Source organism: Myxocyprinus asiaticus, chromosome 5 (genome assembly GCF_019703515.2).
Source record: "Myxocyprinus asiaticus isolate MX2 ecotype Aquarium Trade chromosome 5, UBuf_Myxa_2, whole genome shotgun sequence".
Taxonomy (NCBI): Eukaryota; Metazoa; Chordata; class Actinopteri; order Cypriniformes; family Catostomidae; genus Myxocyprinus; species Myxocyprinus asiaticus.
Window position 1 is genome coordinate 26,470,393 of NC_059348.1, and position 27,922 is coordinate 26,498,314.

The 27,922-nt window shown below is 43.2% G+C and overlaps 1 protein-coding gene across 4 annotated transcripts; it reads right to left on the bottom strand.

The window, feature by feature from the left end:
• LOC127440523 (carbonic anhydrase-related protein-like) lies at positions 1-27,855 on the bottom strand. 4 transcript variants are annotated; one of them, XM_051697156.1, is made up of 9 exons: positions 27,295-27,855; positions 25,544-25,735; positions 23,875-23,999; positions 17,374-17,469; positions 17,067-17,129; positions 16,931-16,979; positions 14,235-14,347; positions 12,618-12,788; positions 3-1,566 (listed from the first exon to the last, which is right to left on the bottom strand). In XM_051697156.1, the coding sequence occupies exons 1-8, from the start codon at positions 27,365-27,367 to the stop codon at positions 12,654-12,656; spliced, it is 846 nt and encodes a 281-aa protein (XP_051553116.1). In that variant the 5' UTR covers positions 27,368-27,855; the 3' UTR covers positions 3-1,566; positions 12,618-12,653. The 4 variants fall into 4 exon arrangements, 2 of the variants coding, with proteins under 2 accessions (XP_051553117.1, XP_051553116.1); XM_051697157.1 differs by lacking the exon at positions 17,374-17,469 and having other exon boundaries at positions 1-1,566; XR_007897145.1 differs by lacking the exon at positions 3-1,566 and having other exon boundaries at positions 12,651-13,305; positions 13,589-14,347.
• Between the last annotated feature and the right edge of the window lie 67 nt (positions 27,856-27,922).

Below are 27,922 nucleotides of genomic sequence, written 5' to 3' on the forward strand. Positions count from 1 at the left end.
TTAACAGGGCAACTTACACCATTTAATTTATTTTCAGTCATTTAAACTACACAGAGATTTAATATATATATATATATATATATATATATATATATATATATATATATATATATATATATATATATATATATATATAGCCAAAAAGAAACTGATGCAATAGTTGTTAATTGTCATTTTATTATATTTCACTTAATTGTGCTTTAGTTCTTGCACACCCAGTTTTCTCTTGGCATGCCCAAAGTCTTGTTTCTGGCTATGCCACTGATACAGACACACATATCTGTCAAAGAATCATGTTTCCTTTTAAAGGGGAGTAAAAGAGATCTATGGTCTTGCTAAAGAGTTCTGCAAAAAGCAAGATGATGAAAGAACAAAAGACCATTTATCTATTAAACTGTGGCTCTAGATGCCACCTGCTGTGCTAAAAGCAGATGTGAGTGGTAACAGATATCTCCACACAGACTACAGACCATCAACACAAATCTAAAACAAATATTACATTTAAACAAATGCTCATATACCTACAGTCCTTCATATTCATTAATTATGAAGTTGATAAAGAAAAAATACATCCATGTAACCAATCATTGGAGCTGTGATCAATTGCAGTTCTATCGATTCAACAGCATTTATTTCGATGCTAGAACTGATGTGCAAGAAAGCCTTTATTGTGTCAAATGTATGGTTGATTTTTTAATCCTCAGATATGACTAAACTGATTGTCTTTTTTATATCACTAAACAGATTCTCTTCATGATTAATGAATGATCCTCTATTAGTGTATCAAAAATTATGTAAAAAGAAAAACTTTGTATGGAAAAGGAGTTTTAAACAAAAGTTTGGGAGAAGCTTGTTTAGTCTTGTCAATCACAACACAAGGATATACTGTATAAGAGGCAGCTTACCTTTCCCTTAAATTAATAGATGTAGCTCAACTGGTAGAGTATTGTGCTAGCAACACAAAGGCCATGGGTTCATATCCCAGGAAATACACATATAAATAAAAATGTAAACCTTGAATGCATTGTTAGTTTCTTTGGATAAAAGTATTTGCCAAACAATTGTGTAATGCCAACGAGTCAATTCCTCTGGCATCCTTACACCACACAAACTCCACCTTTATTTGTAACATATCTACTTTATATTACATAACTTAAATTAATGAAGAAGTTCAGGGGGGTAACTCGAGTCTTGTGCTTAAGTCCCTCCATTATTAACTGAATCTGTTTACCCTTACCACTCTAAAGGATGAACATGTGAACTCGTAAAATGAGTTCATTCAACGTTGGTCAGTCATATATATTGTACTGTGTAAGGAGATATTCCTATAAAGCCACATTTATAGGACCACAGACATGCTACAAGCACTCAGTGGCATGAGTTGGGGGCGGGACTATCTGACTGTTTGAACAACTGCAGGCAAGCAGAGTATTCAGATATCTGTTTTAAAAACAATGTTTATTTTTGCAATTCCGGTCAGTGGCGCTAGTGTCGCAGAATTTACATACTCCAGTTTTAAGCCAGGATGTTCTTGGGCCTTCCTTTCAATGTCTTCATTTCTTGTCTCTGTAAGATAAAAAATAATGAAAATACAATTAAGAAATAAATGAAATGTATGAAAATAGTATATTTATATAATGTATATAGAATAGTGTACTTCGTATACTATAATATAGCCTTTAACTTAAGCACAGTGCATTGAGCTTGGTTTGTGTTTGGGAAATGAAATCTCACTGAGAGCTTTATTTAATACTTTAGCAACGTGACTTCAGTGAGTGAGCTTTGCCAAAGGTAGAGTTCTGTGTAAGAATAACAGTGATATATTACATCTGATACAGTAAATGCAACATCTTAAATCCAAATCAGAAATCAAATAATCTTATTCTTATACCTCTTTTCAACTTTTGAATTATCCATAATGGGTCCACTTGTGATAATTAAAGGGATAGTTCAGCCAAAATGGAAAATTCTCTCAACATTTGCTCACCCTTATGCCACACCAGATGTGTATGACTTTCTCTCTTCTGCAGAATACAAATTAGGATTTTTAGAAGAATATTTCAGCTCTGTAGGTCCACACAATGCAAGTGAATGTGTGACAAAATTTTGACGGTACAAAAAGCACATAAAGGCAGCATAAAAATATTCCAGATGACTCTGGTGGTTAAATTAATATTTTCTAAAGCGATATGATAGGTGTGGCTGAGAAACAGATCAATATTTAAGTTATTTTTCCTTCACTTTCACTTTCTCCTTCTGTTTTTGGTGATTCACATTCTTCATGCATATCACCCCATATTGGGCAGGGAGGAGAATTTATGATAAAAAATGACTTAAATATTGATCTGTTTCTCACCCACACCTATCATATCGTGTCTGAACACATGGATTTAACCACTGGAATCATATGAATAACTTTTATGCTCCCTTTTTGTGGATTCTGGAGCTTCAAATTTTTGGCACCCATTCACTTGCATTGTATGGAGCTACAGAGCTGAAATATTTGTATAAAAATCTTAATTTGTGTTCTGCAGCAGAAAGAAAGTCATACACAACTGGGATACCAGGAGGGTAAGTAAACCATGAGAGAATTTTAATTTTTGGGTGAACTATTCCTTTAAACACTATTACACATAATTAACCCCAGACATTTGGTGATTTTAAATGACACCATTCATGTTGCAAGAAGTATCCTTATTTGAGTTTTAGTGCACTATAAGCCATTAGAGCATTAAAAAGTAGCCAAATGTCTCTTTATAATTTAAATGTTTGGGAAACGCTAAAGTGAGACCTGTGTTTAGCAGATTTTTTTTCAGAGGGCTAAATTCTGAAAATCGCTATATTTTATCATGTTATTTTTATGTCACAAAGTAAAACACAACAGCCAGTGTGAAATAAAACATTGCAGGAATTAAATGAAGCTGTGAACTGGTGTCTCTCGCACTCTCTCTTGCTCACCCACTCGCGTTCTCTCTCCCTGCACATCAGTCCTCCCCGCATTGGATTATGGGCAAGATAGCGTCGGCGTGTGTACATCGACTGTACGCTCTAAATCAGATTGTATTGTGGGTAAGAATGAGTGAAAACATTTAGGGAAGAAGATGAAGGGAACGAATTCGGACACCCATGAATGACACCCAAAATAGTGCACTATATAGTGGATAGGGGGGCGATTTTGGACAGAGCAACATGATCACACGTGAAGTCGACATGATGTTTCCGATAGTTTCGGTACCCTAGGATCGAAAACTGTATGCCAAGGCGCTGACATGCAGCATTCTTATCAGACATGTTTGCAGTGGTTTCAATGTGTTTACCTTTCCACCTGGCGCGATTAGCAGTGTGTTGCGTCAGCTGCGTGGAAGACTATGGTTCAATGCCAGGCAGTAACCACATTTGAATAATCAATGTTGAGTATGATTCGGAGGTTTCAATTTTCCCTCTAATATTACTTTTCTACTCCACTAATGGTTAAGGTAAGGTTTGGTTTTGGGTTGGGGGATAGAGTCTATAAATATATGCTTTTCTCTTCATTGTATAACGTCCTGTAAAGCTGAAAACAACTTGCTTCACTACTAGCTTTTGGCGATCTCTCCTAGACATAAATGTGCTCACACATGCCCATATGCCCTACAACACTTACCGCTTTGGCCACTGGGGGCAGTGTTTTGAAATTTCGGTCAACGTATACTGATTTTGATGAAAGAAAAGTTGGTCTACTCTTTTCGATTTCACTGTGAGGTCAGGCTGGACAGATACTGCATTGTTTTTCTCTGCAGTCCCGAACTTGTTTCTCCTTCCCTTAGAAACCATCATCTCTACCCTGCATTATGTGAGTAAAGAGCTGCCGAGTATCGATGATGCAGTGTTATGGTCAGAGACACAATATATTTAATGACAGTACAAAGCAGAGAGAGTTGTGCTGAGAAAGATCATGAAGCAACAGTGATACTATTATTGGGCATCTCCAGCATGAAAGTTCAGCTGATCAAGCAAACTATGTCTGTGATGTCGGGTTAATTTGAAGTGTCCTGTCGTTTTGTTCAGGAGAAAGCTGGTAATAGTTTCACAAGAAACTGACAGTAAATTAATCTAGTCCCAAAAACATGGCTATGATCAGCTGAATTACTGGTATAATTGTTTTTATTTTAAATGTAGCATTCTTTATGTAAAATGCAGCCATTTAGAATAAATAGCACAACTCATTTATGGAATTCCATTTTAATAATTTAAGAAAGACATTTTAAGATAAATAAGATATTTCTCATAATTTCAGAAAAGGCGCCTTGAGAGGATCAAATTTATTGAGACATTTAGTAACAATATTGTGCAAACAAAAAATTACATTATAATGTCATATATTTTAAGTTCCCTATCTGTCAATCACTCAAAGTTGTGTCGATGTAGTGACACTAGGGGTTGCTCTTGGGAGCCCCAAATACCTCTGATCTTTGAGAAAAGGCCAATGGGAATTGGCGAGTGGAATTTGCATGCCACTCCCCCGGACATACGGGTATAAAAGGAGCTGGCTCGCAACCACTCATTCAGATTTTTTCTTCGGAACCGAGCGGTGTTGAATCAGCGAGTTCCACTGCCGTTCCATTCACCTCGCGATTTGTATGCTGATGGATATATGGCGCATTGCAGCGGTTTCTCCCCCTCGTGCACGACTAGTGCAGAGTACGCCCCTGGGTGCTTCGACAGCTAAGAGAGTATATATTCTGATAAAAGAGTATATTTTCCTCTAAAAGAGTGGCACTGACGGAGAGTGTCTTTTTAAAGATGTCTTTACTTCTGTGTATAGTTCCTGGTTGCGCTCATTACCTCTCCGCCTCTGATGGCCACGATCGCTGCCTCACGTGTCTGGCTTACAGCCACGCTGAGACAGCGTTCGTAAATGGCTCATGCTCTCACTGCGAGAGCATGACCATGGCAACGCTGCGGTCGCGGCTTTCCTTCTTAAGGGGGAAAGCCACTCCAGTCGCTCCCCGCCCCAGTCCTTCTACCTACGGGTATGAGGCCACGATGGTTAGCGCTGGGGGCGATTTGGGGACCCCAATGGGAAAGGTTCCACGGGGTAATCCCCCACGGACCTTCCATTCCTCAGTACGCTTGTTTGCCCTGGTCAAGTTCTGGGATGAGACAGGCGGCTCGCCCCAGGGCGAGTTTGATGTCTCATTCGGGGCTCGAGAGCAGGATGAGCTCTCGATCGCAGCATCAGAGAGCAGGCTGATCCAGTCAGATGCGGAGGACTCGACTGGACTCTCACCTTCGGGTGTGGTCGCCCAGTCTGAGGCTGATGCGGAGCTGGCGGCCATGCTTTCCCGGGCTGCCACAAGTGTCGGGCTTGAGTGGAACCCTCCACCCTGCCCTGAGCCCTCACAGCTTGATGATTGGTTCCTGGGCTCAGAGCACCGCTCACGGCCGCGCCCTGCCCCGGTTCCATTCTTCCCGGAGGTGCACGAGGAGCTCACGAAGTCGTGGCAGGCACCTTTTACTGCCCGGACCCGACTTCTGAGCTTCTCTGCTCTCACTATCCTCGACGGTGGGGCGGCCAGGGGGTACACGACGATTCCCCAGGTGGACAAGGCGGTTGCAATGCACCTGTGACCGCAAAGCGCCACCACCTGGCGGAATCACCTGAGACTCCTGTCCAAGGCCTGTAAGTCCACGTCGTCCTTGGCGATCAAGGCTTATAGTGCCACTGGACAGGCCGCCTCAACCCTGCAAGCCATGGCCCTCCTGCAAATGCACCAGGCCAAGGTGCTGAAAGAGCTGCACGAGGGTAGTCCCAACCCGGGAGTGATGCAGGAGCTGCTCTGGGCGACGAAGGTTACGGCGCGGGCTCTCGGGCAGGCGATGTCCACGTTGGTGGTCCAGGAGCACCACCTGTGGATTAACCTGGTCAAGATGAAGGATACCGACAAGGTACGTTTCCTTGATGCCCCCATCTCCCAGGCTGGCCTGTTTGGCAACACCGTTGAGGACTTTGCCCAGCAGTTCTCGGTGGTCAAGAAGCAGACGGAGGCTATCCAACACATCCTGCCCCAATGTGGCTCAAGGTCCCACACCCCGTCTGCACATCGCCAAGGGCGTCCCCCTGAGGTGACGACACCGGTTCCACCGCAGCCCGGGCCAACTGCCCGGCCCCAACGTAGAGACCCCCTCAGGAAGCTGACGCCCCCCTTCCCACAATCCGGTGCCAAGAACCCTAGGAAGGCTTCGAAGTGCCCCTGAGACGGGCGACCCAGGGACGAGGAGACCCCCTGTAAGCTTGGAGGTGGTGGACAGACCACTCCATCCCCCGGTGGAGGGCCGGGAGGAGAATCTTTTGTTTCTTTTGAATTTGATTTCGCCGCATGCCTGAGGGGCAGCGGCACCCACATTTTCAAAGAAAGAGTGGTTTCCTCATTTCCTGGGTCACACAACTGTTGTTTACAGCCGTTGTTATCATGACAGCCAGACACTGAACATTCACGGCAGGCACGCCACTGTGGAAGCGGGTTCCCCGCCTTACCGCGCACACAATCACACGTTCAGGTGGTTGTGATGAGTCACGAGGACGTTCACCCTCCTCCCCCATCGCTGACCGGTCCTATGGTGGGCACGTGGAGCAAGGTAAGTGCTTTGACCTTTCTCTCAGCACAGCCACGAACTCGGGATGCGAGGCTCCTCGACGTGGCTACTTTTGCTCTGCCCCACCACGAGGCCCCACCCGCAGGTACGTCAGACACGATTGTCCCCTTCATGCCCCTTGCTCGGAGTTTGGAGGCATGGCTAGCACTCTCCAATCCGCCGCGCTGGCTGGCCAGGATGATCCAACACGGCTATGCGATTCAGTTTGCCAAGCGCCCGCCCAGGTTCAGCGGTGTCCACTTCACCTCGGTGAGGGGTGAGAACTCCACTGCCCTGTGTGTGGAGGTTGTGATCCTTCTGCAGAAGGACGCAATAGAGCCTGTCCCTCCAGCTAAGATAAAGATGGGGTTCTACAGCCCCTACTTCATCATGCCAAAGAAAGGTGGTGGGTTGCGGCTAATCTTGGACCTGCGAGTGCTGAACCAGGCCTTGCACAGACTCCCGTTCAAGATGCTGACGCAGAAGCACATTCTGTAGTGCGTGCAGCATCAAGATTGGTTCGCGACGGTAGACCTGAAGGACGCGTACTTCCATGTCTCGGTTTTACCTCGGCACAGACCCTTTCTGCGGTTCGCCTTTGAGGGCCGGGCGTATCAGTACAATTTCCTCCCCTTCGGTCTGTCCCTGTCACCTCGTGTCTTTACGAAAGTCGCAGAGGCAGCCCTTGCCCGCTAAGGGAAGTGGGGAGTTCACGTCCTCAATTATCTCGATGACTGGCTGATTCTAGCTCACTCTCAAGACCTGTTGCTCAGGTACCTCAGCCGGTTGGGGCTTCGGGTCAACTGGGAAAAGAGAAAGCTCTCCCCGGTTCAGAGCGTCTCTTTTCTCGGGATGGAGTTAGACTCAGTCTCTATGAACGAGCGTGCGCAGTTGGTGCTTAACTGCCTAAAGTCATACAGGTGGACAACGGCGATCCCACTAAAACAGTTTCAGAGGCTCCTGGGGCATATGGCGTCCTTGGCGGCAGTCACACCACTCGGGTTGATGCATATGAGACCGCTCCAGCACTGGCTTCAGACTCGAGTCCTGAGATGGGCATGGTGCCACAGCAAGCATCGCGTGGCCATCATGCCGATCTGCTGCCGCATGTTCAGCCCTTGGACGGACCTTGCATTTCTGTGGGCAGGGGTCCCCTTAGAGCAAGTGTCCAGGTATGTCGTTGTTACGACAGACGCCTCCAAGTTAGGCTGGGGCACCGTGTGCAATGGGCACGCAGCCGCGGTCTCCTGGACTGCATTGGCATATAAACTGCCTTGAGTTGCTGCCGGTATTTCTGGCCCTGCGGAGGCTTTGGCCATTGATCCAGGGCAAGCACATGTTGGTCCGGACAGACAACATGGCGACAGTAGTGTACCTAAACCGCCATGGCGGCTTACACTCGCGTCGCATGTCACAACTCGCCCGCCGTCTCCTCCTCTGAAGTCATTGCGGGCCACTCACATCCCTGGCGACCTCAACCACGCAGCGGACGCGCAGGGGAGAGTGAAGACTCCACCTCCAGGTGGTCCAGCTGATTTGGAGTTGATTCAGCGAAGCACAGGTAGACCTGTTTGCTTCCCGGGAATCCTCCCACTGCCCACTCTGGTACTCCCTGTCCGAGGCTCCACTCGACACAGACGCGCTGGCACACAGCTGGCCACGAGGAACAAGTCATGTTGGTGGCGCCCTACTGGCCCACCCAGACTTGGTTTTCAAAGCTCACACTCCTCGCACCCCTCCCTGGCAAGTTCCCCTGAGGGAGGACCTCCTCTCTCAGGGACGGGGCATCATCTGGCACCCACGACCAGACCTCTGGAACCTCCATGTCTGGCCCCTGGACGAGACACAGAAGACCTAAGTGGCCTACCACTGGTGGTGGTAGACACGATCACTCAGGCCAGGGCTCCCTCTATGAGGTGCCTGTATGCCTTGAAGTGGCGTTTGTTCGCAAATTGGTGTTCTTCCCCGGGTGAAGACCCCCAGAGATGCGCAGTCGGGTCGGTGCTTTCCTTCCTGCAGGAGAGGTTGAAGGGGTGGCTGTCCCCCTCCACCTTGAAGGTGTATGTGGCCGCTATAACGGCGCGCCGTTAGTTGATCCAGGCACAACGTCGAGTAAGTGACAGATAGGAAACGTCTTGGTTACTGTCGTAACCTCCATTCCCAGATGGAGGGAACGAGACGTTGTGTCCCTCTTGCCACAATGCTGAGCTACCCGCTGAAATGGCCGGGACCCTGTCTCGTCTCCTCAGTGCAAAACCTGAATGAGTGGTTGCGAGCCAGCTCCTTTTATACGCGTATGTCCGGGGGAGTGGCAAGCAAATTCCACTTGCCAATTCCCATTGGCCTTTTCTCAAAGATCATAGGTGTTTGGGGCTCCCAAGGGCGACCCCTAGTGTCACTACACTGACACATTCACTCCATCAGGGAACGGAGGTTACGACAGTAACCAAGATGTTAATTCTTGTAGGCTACAAGTGGGTGGGGGTGGCAGGGGGCCCCATCAAGTTGTTTTGGCCCCACAAGATCCAAGTTAGCCACTGGTATGTTGAGAATATAAATTTTGACAAAAATTTGAGAGAAAATTTGTGAAAAAATTATGAGAATGGAAATTTGTGTGAGCCAAAAAAATTATTAAGCTGAATTGAAAACAGGTTTAACTTCACTGAATAATTTGTTATCTCAGTTTTTGCCATTTGCCAAGTAATACAGTGGTGGGCTTTAGTGATCTGATAATGTAATTAGTGATTTGACTTTTTGGCTAATCTATCAGCTGACATCAATTTTCAATGGTTAGTATTGGCTGAATTTACCTCCTGACATTAGTCAATAAGGTCTATTGGTTATGCCATACATACAGTCGGCAAGGATGCCCCGGCCACTCGTGGGGGAAAGCAAAGCTCTGTTACCATAGTTACTCAGCCATTCCTATGAGGAAAACTATAAATATCTGATAAATTGGGATATTTTACAATGAAAATCATGACAAAAAGCTGTTGTGAATTTTATTTTACACTTAAAACAAAGGCAAAAAATCTGGAAGTGATTTTTTTAACGCCTGCGACTGACAAAAATAGAAGCCAAAAGAAGAGTGCTGTGGGCTACAATCTGTTGAGCCATACAGCAGGTTTCTTTTTTCTCTCCCCTTTTTCTCCCCAATTTGGAATGCCTAGTTCCCAATGCTCTCTAAGTCCTCGTGGTGGTGTAGTGACTCGCCTCAATCCAGGTGGCGGAGGACAAATCTCAGTTGTCTCCGCGTCCGAGACTGTCAATACATGCACCTTATCATGTGGCTTGTTGTGCGTTATACCACAGAGACATAGCGTGTGTGGAGGCTTCACGCTATTCTCCACGGCATCCATGCACAACACACCATGCGCCACACCGAGAGCGAGAACCACATTATAGCGACCACGAGGAGGTTACCCCACGTGACTCTACACTGCCTAGCAACCGGGCAAATTTGGTTGCTTAGGAGACATGGCTGGAGTCACTCAGCACACCCTGGATTCGAACTCACAACTCCAGGGGTGGTAGTCAGCGTCTTTACTCGCTGAGCTACCTGCATACAGCAGTTTCTTAGCAGCTCCAGGCCACCTCAAGACAGAAATTAAGTTTATGATTGTCACATTAAAATTTTGTTATTCAGTTGGTATCTAAAACATTTTTAATTCTTTGTTAGCAGGTAATGTAAGGTATTACATTTGTAAAAATTCTCAAAAAACATGCCGATACTTCACAGAGTTGAGATGACTGATGACAGTGCCTCACCTGGGTGTGTAGATGACATAAAGCAATAATCCGAGATAAGTTACGTTAATATAATTAATTATTCTGAGTTGTTATGACAGCCAACAATGGCACAAGTTGAGCCTGAAATTTATTTTTACACCAAGTAACACTTAAATGGTTGTTGTTCTTCTCTGGATCGCTTGTTTTGGCAGTTTTTACTTGACGTCTCGAGACCAGAAACAGAAAACAGGCAACTTGAATCTTCATGGTGCTGCCCAGTGGTTGCTCAGGAAAACTGTGGATAGGAATGAATGAGTGACTATGGTAACAGGGCTTCACTTTTCCCCATGCTAAATCACACAGACAGTGTATGAAGTGTTGCCTACTGAAATCTGTTGTTGCTTTGTCAGGTTGGTCGAGATGTTCAAACAAACAGAGCAATGTTTTGATAGCATCATGAGCCACAGTGTTGAGGCTTTTTGGGAAATATCAACCTACTAATGGTTAATTTATAGCATTCACTGCATATTAAACAAGCATTTTTTGGTATTTAAGTATTTTAGTATTGTAAAAACTTAAACACTTTAAACTTTAAAGCACATAAAGGTGCACTCAATAATTTTTTCCTCAGTAAAAACGTTTTACTCCCATCAAAATGAATTGTAATTTTGCAATTTATGTATAGAATCACAACCACTCACATAAAATTAAAACTCCAGTCATTTCAGTAACCTTATTAAAGATGTTTTACTCTACATGGGAGGGTCTCCTCATGGGGGCTGCCATTTTAAAATCACATGACCCGCCGAAAATCTATCTTAATCTCGTTAGCTGCCCTGTTATTGGACACTTTCACTTGTGGATTAAATTAAACATGGCTGACTGTGAATACTAAATTTCTACAATGGCATCTGAAACTGAAAACTATTGATTTTAAATGATGCTGCATACACCGCCATAGGTGTCACTGTAAGTCCAAGATCACATAAACACAAAAGTTACAGTGCACCTCATGTTTTTAATAACACATTCTAAAGTGTAGTATAGAAATACAGTAGTGGCAAAGCAGAAATTTGTTTGGATTATTCTGGTTATAGCATTGGACTCTTTTAGAAGTACTACATCATCACGGCTTAAATTGAGCCTGCTCAAAGTCTCATTTCAAAATGAGTAATACCCAGGCAGACCCAGCTGCTCCCTTGAGAGCCCTGAAATAAATAGATCTTTACACAATGCTGCAGTTAGTCCTAGATCAGAAGGAACTGGGTTACTCTATTACTCTAACCCTTGCAGTGCTCCATTGTGTAGTGATGCCAATACTGTTAACAGAACATGGCCTATTTCCATTAAGGCACTACACATTGAGCAAGACCCTTTGAACAGTTTTACAGAATTATGGTCATATGGAAATCAAATTCCAGTTCTGTTTAAGTCTGGTATTATTAACAGTAGTCAGGTTTCCACCAAAGTTGCGAATTAAAATTTTGTCAAAATTCTGAAAATTGCATCCCATGTGTTGTCACTTGTGGGGAAATTGCTGCAAAATCCCAATGAAAATGGAAGTTGTAGCCACTGGGGAAGCAACCTTGGCTGTTTTATTAAATGTAATACATTACTTGCAGTTTAGAGCACACAGACAAATGCTCTGACGCAGTTCAGGTTTGCAAACTATCGACAGCAGATGCCTTACGTTTGGGAGCCACAGCATATCATACAGTTCTGGGAGGTAATAGAAAAAATAAAAAATGTCTGAAAGTCTTTTGGAAAGTCTTTGCCTTCAGCATTTGAAAGCAACATTTGAGATGCTATGTGATGATGTTTGTCTGCTAGTTAGTCTAGTTACGATCTAATTAGTAAGTCACATGGCTTTATATAGTAATGTGTTTCAATCATAGTTTTTGTGCAAGTTTTCTTACCAAACAAAAAATTTATCCACCATGAGCGACCGTAGGCTATACATTTTTTATGCACATTATTATTTTTATTTTTATTTTATTTATTTTTTTTTTGTATCATGGTGTTTCCATGCACCATTCTTATGTGGTATCCCAAAATTCACATATATACTATCTAGGTTTGCTCCCTGAAGACCCAGGTGGGCTCTCTCCAAAACCCAGACATTGAGACATTTAATCAGCTAATGTGAGCAGCCTAATTTAACTCCTCCTTTTCACAGAGCAGTCAAAGCCATACATAAGCCACTGCATTATCTTCAAATGAGGGCGCTCCACTTGAACAAACAGTGAAAATAATACAATCTCCTGTAAATTTACCCCTGCCAGATTAAAACGGATCCTGCTGTGGAGGTTCTACTGGAATGCTGCCCTGACCACCCTGTCGCTCAGGGGCTGGGTGGGTCTAAAGTTGTCTCCCAGCATCCCATCATTCCCTTCCAGAAGCTCTGCTCCTTTAATGTGAGACCTGAGCCGACGGAACTCCTCAATCTGGGGCAGAAAAAGAATTCAGGTAAATTGAAAGAGGGCCAGCATTTACCTGCTTTACACTCATACATCAGACCTCATACTGTATCAGTCTTTCCACTAATTTGTTTTTGCAGTGGGGGCACCAAGGTCCCCTTTAAGAAATTGGACCAAACAATGTGCTAAACAATAACCAATAAAAAATAAAAAAAATAAAAAAATAAATGTTTTTAAGATATTTTGAATATACAGTATTTAACATGTTTTTTTGAAACACTGAAATTATGTTGTGGAAATGTATCTTTAACTACACCAGTCAGTAATTAAACTGATTTAATAGATAGCAAATGTTTATTTTTATCATTGATATAAAAAAGAACACAGTAACAATCCTCAGCTAATTTCAAGACGGACATAACCTGCAGTTCAGCGAGTGAGTAAGCTGAGCCAATTCAGTGGAGATGTGAGTTAGACTCTGACTATTCAGTCCATGACTCCAATGTGCGATTTAGACTGATTCGCCAATCAGTTTAAACCATTCCTTAAAAAGAACCACAAACCAATAAAGTGATTCATTCAGAATTTGGACAGCATGCTGCTCTCTATGTTCGTTTTTGCTGGCAGTCAGTGGGGACAATGTAATATAACGTTTTGTTGACCATTTATTATCAATATATTATTTTGCAGAATCCAGTATTAGTCTATTTTGTCATACAATTCTCAAGCTAACTAAACTAGTATTTAAAATATCATATGGATACATATACTGTGTGTGTGTATGTATATGTATGTATATATACAGTGACAGTAAAAGTAGCACTTACTGTACAATAAGGGGAAACCCATTCAAAACACTCTGGAACCTGCAGATTTGGAACTCTGAGACATCGGAATGGTCTCCATCAATGCTGCACGATTGACTGAATTAATGAAATCGCAATTTGTCCCTGCACGGTAGCGCTGGGACAGTGTTGCATTTTTACTTCATCCAAGTAGGAAACAATTTATATTTAAAAATGTTGTTATAATCATCAAACAGAGGAAAGACCCTGACCTTCTTTCATGTATGACCTTTGCATCATACTCAATATATGACTCTGGCCTTTACTTAAATGTCTTCTGACCTGCCAGTTATTAAGATCAAAGATACATTAAGTTGTAGATTAATGACATATTGTTCTTCATCGTTTATTTGTGCATTTCACTGTGGTAGAAGAGGGAAGTCATTTCAGACTTCCCTCTTGTGTTTTCATATGAATTCATGTTCTAAAACAAGATGTGATGACTCAGTCTTGTGACATGAAATGCTTTCTCTTATAAAATAAATATATATGTGCTGAAAGAAGTGCATGTCAGTGTATTTCTCTCACAGTTGTTGTGCTGGAGCTTCCGTGTTTATTATTCTAAGTTAAAGCTAAAGGCTATGTTTTAATATACATATATAATTTGTAGTGTTTGTACAGGCTTTACCTGCATTTGAGAGATGGTTAGTGGGTAACGGTAGAGAATCCAGATGACATTCTCACTACAAGGCGGTGTGGTTAAAGAGCCCTCATACACCCAATAATCTCTTAGGAGAGGATCTGAGGAGGTAAACAAGTCAATGAACACAATCAGAGAGGCACTGATAATTTTCGCTAGGATACCTCATGGTGATGTATACCAGAGTATGCAAATAAGTCACAAACACCAGTATAATGCATTACAAATTAGAATAATTAAGAAGTGATGCATGCAATTTCTGTACCATTAACATCACCAAATGATTGTTTTCAAAAAGGTTTCCCGAACAGTCCCCCTGTCTGGCATTGGTCAGCAAACAAGTAGTCTTGCATAGCCAGACCTTGGGTCTATAGCTAGGGCTGGGAATCGATTCCAAAAAGAATTGACTCCTCGATTCTGATGCGTTGGGAATCGAGAATCAACTCGAAACGATGGAATCGACTCCAAAGCTGGAGTCGATTCCTTTCGGGGAAACCAGTTGGTATTTTCGGACTGTGTTTATTTCCTCAACCACTGAACTTCTACACATTTCAGAAGTCTAACAGCACTAAAACATTTGACAAAAGTCTTATAAATGACTGAGTCATCTTGAGTCATTTGTAGTCCGTAAGCATGTGTTTATCTGCTCCGTTTGTTCATCTTTATGAAGCAACCACACAAGCCCTTCAACATATCTGATTTCCAGTATAGTCTGCCAGTATTTTACTTTGGATTGAACTTATAGTCAATTACAACCTGTTCTCATTCCCTAAGCGTCAGTTTTTGACGCATCACTTTTTGACGCTTTGGGAGTGAGAACGTGTTGTTCAATTAACATGCCAAATTTGTGACAGTAAATTGGCATACAATAACAACTTCAAAGTCTGCAACAAGGAGATGGCAGAGTTGAGTCAGCGTCCCAATTTACATCAATAAATCGGTATGTTAAAGTTTAAATGATCTGCATTTATAAAAAATGAGAATCTAAGGCTTCTCTACTCATTCTTGACATTTTTACAGTGTTTTAAAACCTTTTGCATATATATATATATATAAACTAGCCTACATTTTACACCATTTTATATTAAAATAATTTTATGAAATCAAATTCAAAGACAACAATTTTAAATACACGTTATAAAATATATATATATTTTTTATTGTATGAAATAAACCACAACAACTTGGATTGTTAAATAAAACTGAAGTGTATTGTTTGGACATTTTATTCAGTGTACAAAAGGTAGTCGACAATTACTGTTTTAAACCTCTTTCTAAACAAGAACTCATGAGTGGTAACAGACAGGGCCGTAGCTAGTGGGGTGAAAAGTGGTAACGATTCTAGGGGCCCAAAGAACCAGGGGGGCCCACGACAAATCAAAAATGTTATTGTTTTAATAGGTAAGGGGCCCAGAGCAATATATAGTCAGGGGCCCCATAATTACTTGCAACGGCCCTGGTAACAGACAATTTCAAGGTAGGTAAAATGTTGCTTTTAGCAAGATGATTTGCGGTAGTTCTTCGAAATACAGCCGCATCTACTCAAACATCCCTCAAATTTATCTCATTGGATTGAAGCATCGTGCTTTGGTATGTAGGCCCTGATTTAATTTTAGAATGTACCTATTAATAGTAAATTTTGTTCATTCTATTACAAATAGTGCAAAGAACACATTATAGTGAGCTGTTTAATATGAGATTTAATATCACCTCCCATTTTTTTTTTTTTGTTTTCCGGAATCGAAAAAATGAGTAGGAATCGGAATCGGAGTCGATTCCCAAATTTCTGGAATCTAACAGCCCTATCTATAGCAACTAACATTGGCAAAGAACCACCCACTTAGGCAGGAAAAGCCATCTAACTGACATGTAATGCGACCAGTCACAGTCAGGTTTGTCATTACACAATGTTTAGGGGCGGGGTTATCGGAGACGGCTCATACCATAATAAAAGACCGGCATGGGAAAATAAATAATTTATATATTGGAGTGCGAGTCTCCGCAAGCGATTGCACAGAAAACACACGGAAAATAGTGGAAAATGTGTTGCGAGTGTAAGTACAGTACAGAACCACATTAAAGAGTATTTCACAGACATAACTAAATGGATATGCTTATGGATATCCGCTTTACTTTCTGCCTCAAACCAAATGCTGAATATTTTTAAAAGAGTTGATGTGACTAACCTGGCAAACTTGGGCAAATTCTGTGATTATTTATTCCTCAAAAGTGCTCATTGTATCACCACGGAACCTTGTGAACTTGACACGTGCTTTCACCCGGACCAGCGCAAACTAAGCTCTCTGAAATCCTGTAGAAGTCAGCCAATCAGATTTGGTCTGACTGGACTGAGAAAGTGTTTCCAATTTTGTGTGCTATAAGCATCAGACGGTTAGTACACAGACCGTAAGAGTGCTATCTGAGGCTGAGACTAGCAAACAAGAGAGTCTCACCCAAAACTCGCGCCATTGGTCAAGTCAATGTTGTTATTTCTAGCTGGCTGCATACTCAAACAAACAGAGCAATGTTTTTAAAGCACCACCGAACCACACTGTTTTAACTTTTTGTGGAAATCAGCCAACCAATGGCTTATTTATAGCTGTCCATGCATATTTTGGCAAGATAGAAGAAAGTATTTTCAACCTAAAAAAAATTACACAATTCACCTATAAATTTTAACTTACCAGGTAATAATGTGTTCGGGTTGAAACATGGAATTATTTTTGTCTTCCCCTGTACAGACAAAATAACAACAACGATTTCAGGTTAGATAACTCTCAAGCTTATGTCTTATTTCTCTGAGTCACCTCATTTGCTCACCTTATACTGCAGATCTTGCAGGACGTCTGTGATGGCCTTCAGCCCAAGATGTTCCTTCCCTATCTGCACAGATCACATCACAGCACTAATGTCAAATGAGCATGACATACTGCAGGAACAGGAAAACCACCAGGGACTAAATTATCCCTAAATATGTACTGCATGTATATTTAGCTATATGTAACCTGAGACAAAACCTGAAGAGACCAATGGCATTCTATATTTACTGTATGCTATACAAATCCCATGTTTATTTATTTAGTATTTTTATATCTGTGATGACCTTCGATATGTGGGGAAGTGATACCTGCACAAATAGGGCAATGATGAGTATGCCATTTTTCTTGCCCATGGCCTCCTCCATGCTGCTGAATAATGTAGAGTTCCAGTGGATTAGATGAAGCTGCGAGAGATATTTATTACTAACTGAGGGATCTGTGAAAATATGACCTCTAAATTCAAAGTACCAAGTTGATTGCAAGAATCTAAATGCAAAATTATGATTGTGGTGATATTTATGTCACCATCTTTATTATATTTATCTCCTGTCAAAGGACAGATTTGACTCTTTAAGGAATAGTTTGTTCAAAAACGAAAATTCTGTCAACATGGCATTACAAACCATCTCAGTTACTGTTGTAACCTCTGTTCCCTGATGGAGGGAACAAGACGTTGTGTCGAAGTAGTGACACAAGGGGTCAGACTTGGGAGCCCCAATCACCTCTGATATTTGAGAAAAGACTAATGAAAATTGGCAAGTGGAATTTGCATGCCACTCCCCTGGACATACGGGTATACGGGTTTGCATCCACTCATTCAGGTTTGTGCTGAGGAGCTGGCAGGAGGGACACAACATCACTTTCCCTCCATTAGGGAACAGAGGTTACAACAGTAACCAAGACGTTCCCTATCTGTCACTCACTCGACGTTGTGTCAATGTCTAGGGGTCCCTATACAAAACGCCACAACCAGCTGAACTGTGTTACGTGGATCGGCGGAGCAGATGCAGGCAGGCTACCGCAGGCAGGCTACCGCGTGCCTAGTAATAAGTGCACACAGCCCCATCATAACCTTCCCAACGGCCCACATAAGTCGCATGCGGGGGGGGGGGGGGGGGGGGGGCGGGTAGTCGCATCAGCTGTTTCGACCTTTTCTCTCTCTTTTTTTGAAAATAAAAATTCACTTAGCTGGGACCAAGATTATTCGTGCCGGAAAAGGTGTTCTTTTCCCCCATGGAGAAAGGACACCGCGGAGACCACATCCTGCCCGAAGGGAGGTTAACATGTGGAGAGCAAATCACATGGACTTACCCACCGGGAAGTACCACACATGGAAAGGAGTCACAGTGGTAGGTCCTACCCAGAAGGGAGGAGCTCTACAAGCGCAGCGACTGGTGGCAGAGGAGAGCTCTGCCCAGGGGAAGACACGGGTTTGCCGTCAGGGAAACCGTACCATAGAAAATATCTCATATGGGATTACCGACAGGGAACCACCATATATGGAGCACCTATCCCAAGTACAGGGGCTGACCTGACAGGGCATACTTCACGAGTACTGGGCCTGGCATCGAATTCCTCCGCAGAATTCGCCTGCCACAGGGTGCTGGGGAAAGACATCCAGGGTTTGCCGGTCCCGGGAATCACGTGGGCGAAAAAGCGCACGTTATCCCCTCAGGGAGGGGAAAGGCGCTGAGTGCGAGTGGTACACCCAGCCAGCTGCCCGCATTTACCTGTTCATACCCACTAACACACGGGACGAAACTGGCTCAACCCGGAGATTGTAAAATCTTGCAACGGTATTGGGTGTCGCCCAGCCTGCTGCTCTAAAGATGTCTGTTAGAGAGGCACCATTCGTCAGGGCCCAGGAGGATGCCACACTCCTAGTGGAGTGTGCTCGTACACCCAGGGGGCACAGCACGCCTTGGGCCTGGTATGCCAATGTGATGGCATCCACAATCCAGTGGGCAATCCTCTGTTTGGAGACAGCCTTCCCCTTCTGCTGTCCCCCAAAACAGACAAAGAGCTACTCAGAGTGTCTAAAGCTCTCTGTGCAGTCCAAGTAAACACGCAAGGCATGTACTGGACACAGCAACGACAAGGCTGGGTCTGCCTCCTCCCGGGGCAGCGCTAGCAAGTTCACCACTTGATCCCTAAAAGGGGTAGTAGGAACCTTGGGCACATAGCCCGGCCGGGGTCTCAGGATTATGTGAGAGTATGCTGGACCGAACTCTAGGCACGTATTGCCGACAGAGAATGACTGCAGGTCCCCAACCCTCTTGATGTAAGTGAGTGCAGTCAGGAGGGCCGTCTTCAATGAGAGGGCTTTTAGCTCAAACAGGGCTCTCTGTAGGCCCAGCAAGACTACAGAGTGGTCCCACGAGGGAATGAGGTGCGGCCTAGGAGGATTCAACCTCCTGGCGCCTCTAAGGAACCTGATGATCAGGTCGTGCTTCCCCAAGGACTTACCATCTACCGCTATGGCGGCCACATACACTTTTAAGGTGGAGGGGGACAGCCACCCCTCCAACCTCTCCTGCAGGAAGGAAAGCACCAACCTGACTGTGCATCTCTGTGGGTCTACACCTCGGGAAAAACACCAATTCACGAACTGATGCCATTTCAAGGCATACAGCTGCCTCGTAGAGGGATCTCTAGCCTGGAGCTGCGTGCCCATTGCGAACGGCACCCCAGCCTGACTTGGACATTTCTGTTGTGACAACAACATGCCTGGACACTTGTTCTAAGGGAACCCCTGCCTGTAGAAATGTTAGGTCTGTCAAAAGGGCTGAACGTGCGACGACAGATTGGCATGATAGCCACGTGATGCGTACCACGGTGCCATGCCCATCTCTGGACTCGAGTCTGAAGCCAGTGCTGAAGTGGTCTCATATGCACCAACCCGAGTGGTGTAACCACTGCTGAGGATGCCCCAGGAGCCTTTGAAATTGTTTCAGTGGGACCGCTGTTCTTCCCCTGAATGACTTCAGGCAATTCAGCACCGACTGAGTGCGCTCGCTCATGAGGCGCGCTAACATAGTGACTGAGTCCAACTCCATCCCTAGAAAAGAGATCCTCTGCACTGGGGAGAGCTTGCTCTTTTCCCAGTTGACCTGAAGCCCCAATCGGCTGAGGTGTCTGAGCACCAGGTCCCTGTGCGCACACAATAAATCTCGAGAGTGAGCTAGAATCAGCCAGTCATCAAGATAATTGAGGATGCGGATGCCCACATTCCTTAGCGGGGCAAGGGCTGCCTCTGCGTCCTTCATAAAGATGCGAGGTGACAGGGACAGACTGAAGGGGAGGACCTTGTACTGGTATGCCTGATCCTCGAAGGCAAACCGAAGAAATGGTCTGTGTCGAGGCAAAATCGAGACATGAAAGTACGCGTCCTTTAGGTCTACTGCTGAACCAATCTTAATGCCGGATGCATGACAGAATGCATTTCTGCATCAGCATTTTGAACGGGAGCTTGTGCAGGTCTCGATTCAAAGCTCAGAGGTCTAAGATTGGCCGCAACCCACTGCCTTTTTCGGTACAATGAAGTAGGGGCTGTAAAACCCCTTCTTCATCTCGGCTGGAGGGACAGGCTCTATCGCGTCCTTCTCTAGAAGGACTGAGATTTCTGCATGCAGAACAGTGGCGTCCTTGCCTGCTACCGAGGTAAAATGGACACCATTGAACCTGGGCGGGCGCCTGGCGAACTGAATCGCATAGCCGAGTCGGATCATCCTGACTTGATGGGACTGATGGGTTGGAGACTAACCAAACCTCCAGACTCCAAGGGTCACCAAGGGGACAATCGTCTTTGACATACCTGCGGATGGGGCCTCGCGGCAGGGCAGAGCAGGAGCTGCCACATCGAGAGGCCTCACGTCCCGAACCCGTGGCTGTGCTGAGAGAGATGTTAGAGTGTTATGGTTAGCCAGTGTTGCTGCCATAGATGGACACCATCGGCGACGAGCAGATGGGGTGTGGGATCTCGGCAGCCTGTAGTTGGAATAACTCCGAGGCAGGATGTGCTGGATGGCCACCATCTGCTTCTTGACTGCCAAGAACTGCTGGGCAAAGTCCTCGACAGTGTGGCCGAACAAGCCACCTTGAGAGATGGGGGCGTCAAGAAAGCATCGGCGTCCCTCATCTCTGCAAGGTTGAGCCACAAGTGGTGCTCCTGGACCACCATAGTGGACATCGCCTGCCTGAGAGCCCACGCCGTGACCTTCGTTGCCCACAGGGTGAGATCAGTCGCCGAGTGCAGCTCCTGCATCAATCCCGGGTCAGGACTACCCTTGTACAGCTCTTTCAATGCCTTGGCCTGGTGGACCTGCAAAGGGCCATGGCATGCAGGGCGGAGGTGGCCTGTCCAGCGGCACTGTAAGCCTTGGCTGTCAAGGAAGATATGAACTTACAGGCCTTGGACGGGAGCCTAGGATGATTCCGCCACGTGGTGGCATTTTGCAGGCACAGGTGCACCGCAATTGCCTGCTCCACCTGAGGAACCTCCGTGTACCCCCTGGTCGCCCCGCCATCGAGGGTAGTGAGAGTGGAGGTACTCACGAAACGGGACCGGGAAGTAAAAGGTGCCCGCCATGATTTCATGAGCTCCTTATGCACCTCCGGGAAGAAAGGAACTGGGGCAGAGCGCGGCTGTGTGCGGCGTTCTGAGCCCAGGAACCAATCACCCAGCCATGAACGCTCGGGGAGGGTTCCACTCCAGCCCGACGCTCACGGCAGCCCAGGCAAGCATGGCCATCAGCTCCGTGTCAGCCTCTGACTGGGCAATCGCAACAGACGGCGGGAGCCTGGCCAAGTCCTCGGCGTCAGATTGAAAAAGCCCGCTCTCCAATGATGTGATCGATACCTCGTCCTCTTCTCGAGCCGAATGAGACAATAAGCTCGCCCTGGGGCGAGCCGCCTGACCCATCCATGAACTCGACCGGTGGAAATGAGCGTGCTGGGGAATGGGAGGTCTGTGCCCCCAAATCGCTGCGGCCTTGTGCATGTAAGCAGAAGGACCAGGGCAGGGAGAGGCTGGAGTGGCTTTCCCTCTATGAAAGAAAGAAAGCCACATCCGCAACGTTGCCATGGTCATGTTCTCGCAGTGAGAACATGAACCATCCAAGAACGCTGTCTCAGCGTGACTACGACCCATACACTTGAGACAACGATCGTGGCCGTCAGAAGAAGAAAGATAACGACCGTACCCAGGAACTGCACATAAACGGAAAGGCATTTTTAAAAAGACGCTTTGCGCCAGTGCTTACTCTTTTAGAGAAAATAAACTCTTTTATTGTGGCTGCCGAAGCACCCAGGTGCGTTCTCTGCACTTATCTGTGCGAACCTGCTGTAAAATGTGCCATATATAAAAACAGCCTAGCCACTGCAGAGGTGAAAGGAATGCCAGTGGATTAGTTTTTCACAATGATCGGCTCTGAAGAACAAATCTGAATGAGTGGATGCTAGCCGTCTCCTTTTATACCCGTATGTCCGGGGGAGTGGCATGCAAATTCCACTCGCCAATTCTCATTGGCCTTTTCTCAAATATCAGAGGTGACTGGGGCTCCCAAGTCCAACCCCTAGTGTCACTACATCGACACAACGTCGAGTGAGTGAGATAGGAAACTGGATGACTTTCTTCCAAGGAACACAAAATGAAGAATTTCCTGGCCACCATTTTCCATACAATGGAAGTGAATGAGAAATGAATGAAGTTTCTTTCAAGCTCTAAATTGCCACTGCACCAAAAAAGTATACTGTAGCCCATATTAATGAGGTCTATACGACTAGTGAGTTATATTTCAAATCTTCTGAAACACTCCTTGGCAAGTTCATAAGACCTCATGAAAGAAGTAGCAATGTCTGGTTCGTGAACAAGTTGATCTTTTGAGTTGGATCTTTTAAATGACAATTCACAAAACCGGTCTGAGTCATTTGATAGTGCACAAGTTGTATGGACCTCTTTTATGATACATTTGTGGCAATTTTTTGACACTTTGTTAAAATATATGGAAGAGTAGTCAGGATATTCTTAAATAAAATCTCTCTTTGTGTTCTACGGAAGTCATGAGGGTGAGTAAATGATGACATGAGGCAACACTGTGTCATGGTAACAGGTTGACAAACATGGTAACACATTGAGAACAGGCCCTTATCTTTCTCCTTGTGTACAGAAGACATCGACAGGACTGAGTATGAGAGCAGGTGCCATAGACAGGTGATTTAAATAGATCACTTCATGATAAATCCAATAGCAAGTACCTTATTGGAGCATATAGTATTGTTGCCATTGACATGGAAGGACGTCCCTGTTTATGCATTAGTAGCTAAATATGGCTTCCCTCCTTATACCTCAAATAGGTAAGGCAGCTGACATGCTGTGAGTTTTTTAACATGCATATCAGACAGTGAGGTTCACTGCATCTTTAATTCCCTCTGTCAGGACAGTGATTTGCATATAGGCTTATTGAGTTACAATAATTAGGATTATAATGTACTTTGCAGGGTTCCCACGGTCATGTAAAACCTGGAAATAAATATCAAATAATTTTAATCTACAGTGATTATAGTTTTTTGTCTAATTATGCTCTACTCTCTTAACAGCTAGAAATCTCTCCTTGTGAGTGCAATTTTTATAAAAACTATTTTAATTATTGTATTAATTATTTATTTTATATATTACAAACATCTGGAAAAGTCATGGAGATTAATTGGTCAAAAACATGTGGGAACTCTGACTCTATTAGATTTTACATCAGGAAAGACCAACAGGGTCAAACACGCAAGATGGATAAAATTGGTGAAGTGACACTGACCTCCATAGGAAAGGCCTTGAAGTTTACAGTGTGTTCAGAACCCCTCTGGTTCTCTTTTCCCCAGTGGAAGCGCACCTCGCTCAATTCATACTCATGGTCTCTGGGCAGAGGGCCACCAGTAACAACTGAGACAGCATTCCAAAGGGGACAGGAAAGGGAAGGAAAACAGGATTACAAGACTGAAAACAATAATACACAGGCAGTACATACAGGTTTCTCTTGAAAAGTAGATGGATGTCTTTTCACCTCCCCTTAACCTGGCAGTGCAGCACAGGGTAAAGACTATCTTGTGATGGCATTTTTGTGGACTTTGTTATGGGTTTAAAGGGTTCAAGATTTACACTCATTGTTTTTGTAATTTTACAGCAACATGTTATCAGAGACAGTAAAAGGATGTGAAAACTGACCATAGAAAATTAATGGGAGAAATCGTAACAGCTCAGTATGGTGGCTGTTGGAATGGAAGTCCCGCCTTTCAGTTTAAAGAGCCAATCACATTTGTTGTATTAGCATCGGCTGTTTATATACTCTTGAATGTGCATTAGAAGGACCAGCCTGAAAAATACTGTTTTTGTTTTTTTATTTGAGCTAAAGCAGCAGAACTTATGATACCAGTGTATCAAAGATTTCATTGGTTCTGTTTTTAAAGAGTTTATCACCTGCCTTTTAATTATTTTAATATGTTCCTTGATGATCACTTATAATATTAGTAAAGTTTTTTGCACAAAAAAACAAACAAACAGTCATATATCTGTAAAACATAATAATTTTCCATCCTCATTCTGACCCTTTGTCAGAAATACTTGGTGCTCTTTTCACAGTGTGGAGGAAGTTTTGAGTTCTGAAAATTAAGGTATGCTTTTATAGTACAATTACCTCTTTTATGTGAAAAGATCAGAGCCCGTTCACTTTTTCAGCCATCTCAGCTTCCTTAACGGAAGTATTTTCCCTTCATTTTTTTAAAACGAAAAATCCTTTACAAAAGAGTTCTAAGCCATGAACCACACCAACTAGTTCCGAGGTGAATCATAACATTACAAAATTTGATTTGAAGCAAAAAGACAAGAAGACCAGGGATAAAATATAATCCAATGAAGCACTGTGAATTACATAACTGAATAACAAATTATTGAAAAATGTAAAACTATGTATTAGAAGTTGATTATAAAGATACAAACAATGCATTTTAAGTGTATTGCTAAATATTCAGTAATTAGTATTTTGAGAGTGTAGAGACCGACTCGATTGTGTCATTCACAGTGCACCATGGGAGTGGTAGTTGTTCACCACAAATTCTGCTACTCAATGAGTTTTAATTTTTCTCTTTTTTTAATGAAGTTGAAATAACACCACCTGATGGCTTTAATAGAAGCATATACCATCGATTAATGACCTCCAAGCTCTTGGTAGGTCTGTCTTTACACATTTATATGTTATTGTTAAAAATGTATTTCCCTATGGAAAAAATAATGGGATTTTTACTTCCGGAACCAGACCAGCTCTATTGAAACGTAATCTTAACAAACAGTTTAGAAGATTTAAGTCTTTCCCTATCTTCAAGAAGTTAGGAGTTGTACTTGCTGTCCACATAGAAAATTGCTGCCCGTGGTCATTACCTAGATGGCCTCTGAGTAAACTGACTTGCTTCAAAGAGACTTTGATGTTATACCTGATTTGGACTTGAGAATGATCCTCACAGTGTGACCCTCATTGATGACCTCACAGTCCCTGCAAACTACATAGTTAGGGTTAAGCCCCACTTCCAGGAGCCGAGGGTCATATTGTGCCTCTCTAGAATTCAGGTTTATGGGGGACTGGTACTCTCCATTTGCCTCAGGAAACAGAAGACCCCACTCAACGCCTGGATTCGTTCACAAAAGAAAAAAAAAAGGTGATTCAATCAACACTACACTGGTGATAGCATTTTTATTTTGATTCAGTTATCAATGCTTATCTTGTTTTTGAGTGTATACTAACTCTGTCCTTGTTCATGACCCATGACACACAGCCTACTGTTCATCCTTGGTGTATTTTCACCTTGAAAAAACTATTCGCACCATGATACTTTGTGTCAATGCAACTTTAGCCAGTAAATGTGGAAATTAAATATTTGGTGTTTGTGCAGATAATACAGACAGTGGTAAAAAAAAAAAAAAAAAAAAATTGTCCTATAATGTAGAAACTAAATTTGGGCTCCCAGAACTTGAGTGTCTCAAAGTCATTACTGAGCAGTCCAACAGGAATAGTAGACACATGGAGGATATAGTATGTGCTAATTTTTCTCACACTGGTGCTTTTCTTCTTTCCCTATCTAAATGTCTTATATTGCTGAGTATCTTGTGGCTTCATAGTCTATAATCCCATTATGTAAAGAATGCTTTCCCTTACAGACTAGCACTATTTAAGAATAATAAGACTGATGCTGTGAGAAAAGGACATAAAAATTGTCTTAATGCAATTTACATTTGTGGTTCAACAGCTATTAACACATAATAAGCATTTATTATATGCAGTTAAGTATTAAATATGTATATGGTCCTGAGACTCATAATGTAATACTACATAGTATTACAGATCATCTTGGCACAATCTCAATTCTCTGCTTTTAGAACAAAAAAAGGAAATTATGCAGCATGACCCCTAACTCTATCTTGATTAAGATAATGAAACTGTTGCTCTGATTTAAAGCAAAAATCAGTTTTAAAACACTTTATAGAGTAATATATATATATATATATATATATATATATATATATATATATATATATATATATATATATATATATATATATATATATTATTATTATATTATTATTATTATTATTAAATAGGGTAATTAATATTAAATGAACACACATATAATTATTACAAAATTAGAGTCTTTCTCAGCTTAACACACTTCGAATCCTAGTTCCTGATATGGAAAATTTGTCTAATGTATTTAAAGCCAAGTCAATTTTTATTATATGGCACAAAAAAAAAAAAAAAAAAAAAAACAGAGGTTTCCCAAAGTGCTGTACATTTCAAAGCAAAGTATTACATTTAGAAGAAAATAATACATATAAAATAACTAGATAAAAAGAATAAAAGCACAGTAGCGTACAATGCACATCACTACCAAGTCTTTTTGACAAATAATTTACTGGTATTAACTTACTTAGAACTAATTTATAACTTTTAACACTGAGGTGTTTTAAGAGTACACCAATGAAACTATAGTAACATAGTACATATATAAGATGTTTGTATGTACTGTAAGTAAAAAAAAAAAAAAATTTTGAAATGAATGACATCACTTTTCATTTTAGCAAACGGAGGCAGGGGTGTTTACTGAGTTATCCTTGATCATGGGTGTGACAATACAGTTTCATGTTTCACAAAGAGGGGAATTAGCCAATGATTATCTCAATGAAGCCTTACCTTCTTCATAGCCCCAGTCCAGCTCATCTTTGCCAGTGTAGTTTTCGGACTCCTCAATAACATGATCTGCCATGGCAGCAGAAGTTTTTCTCCGTGCCTTTCAGAACTACTGAAAACTACTGAAAGTCCTGCTCCGAGCAGATGCCAAAAACTAAGAGTCCTTTTTGGCCCTGTTTTCAGGATGGATTCAACCTCTTCGTTTGCTCACCACTTACCCATAAAACATGAAGAAAGTGGTTTACAACAATGCCGTGGCTTCAAAGGCACAATGTCAGAAACAAAAACTCCTAGAGGAGACTGCAACTAACAGAACCAGCCCTCATTCCATTGAAAATGAAGAGTGTTCCCAGTCCTTTACTCTGTCTCCTATTCTCTTCCAGGAACGTTGTCCTCCCTGAACTAACTCCAAACCACAGCAAAAGTAACTTCAAAAACTCTCTCTTTTAGCTGCCACAGCCCACACTGAGCCCCTGCAAGCCACAAGCCATCTGATTGGCTGAGTGGAATGACTCCTGAGCCTCTGATGTAGCACCATAGAAACAGCTCAGCAGTCTGGCCTGGTTTGCAGTCACTGGCAGGAATGCAGTAGTGATGTTGCTCTTGGAGAGCTCCTCCCACAGTTGAGGAA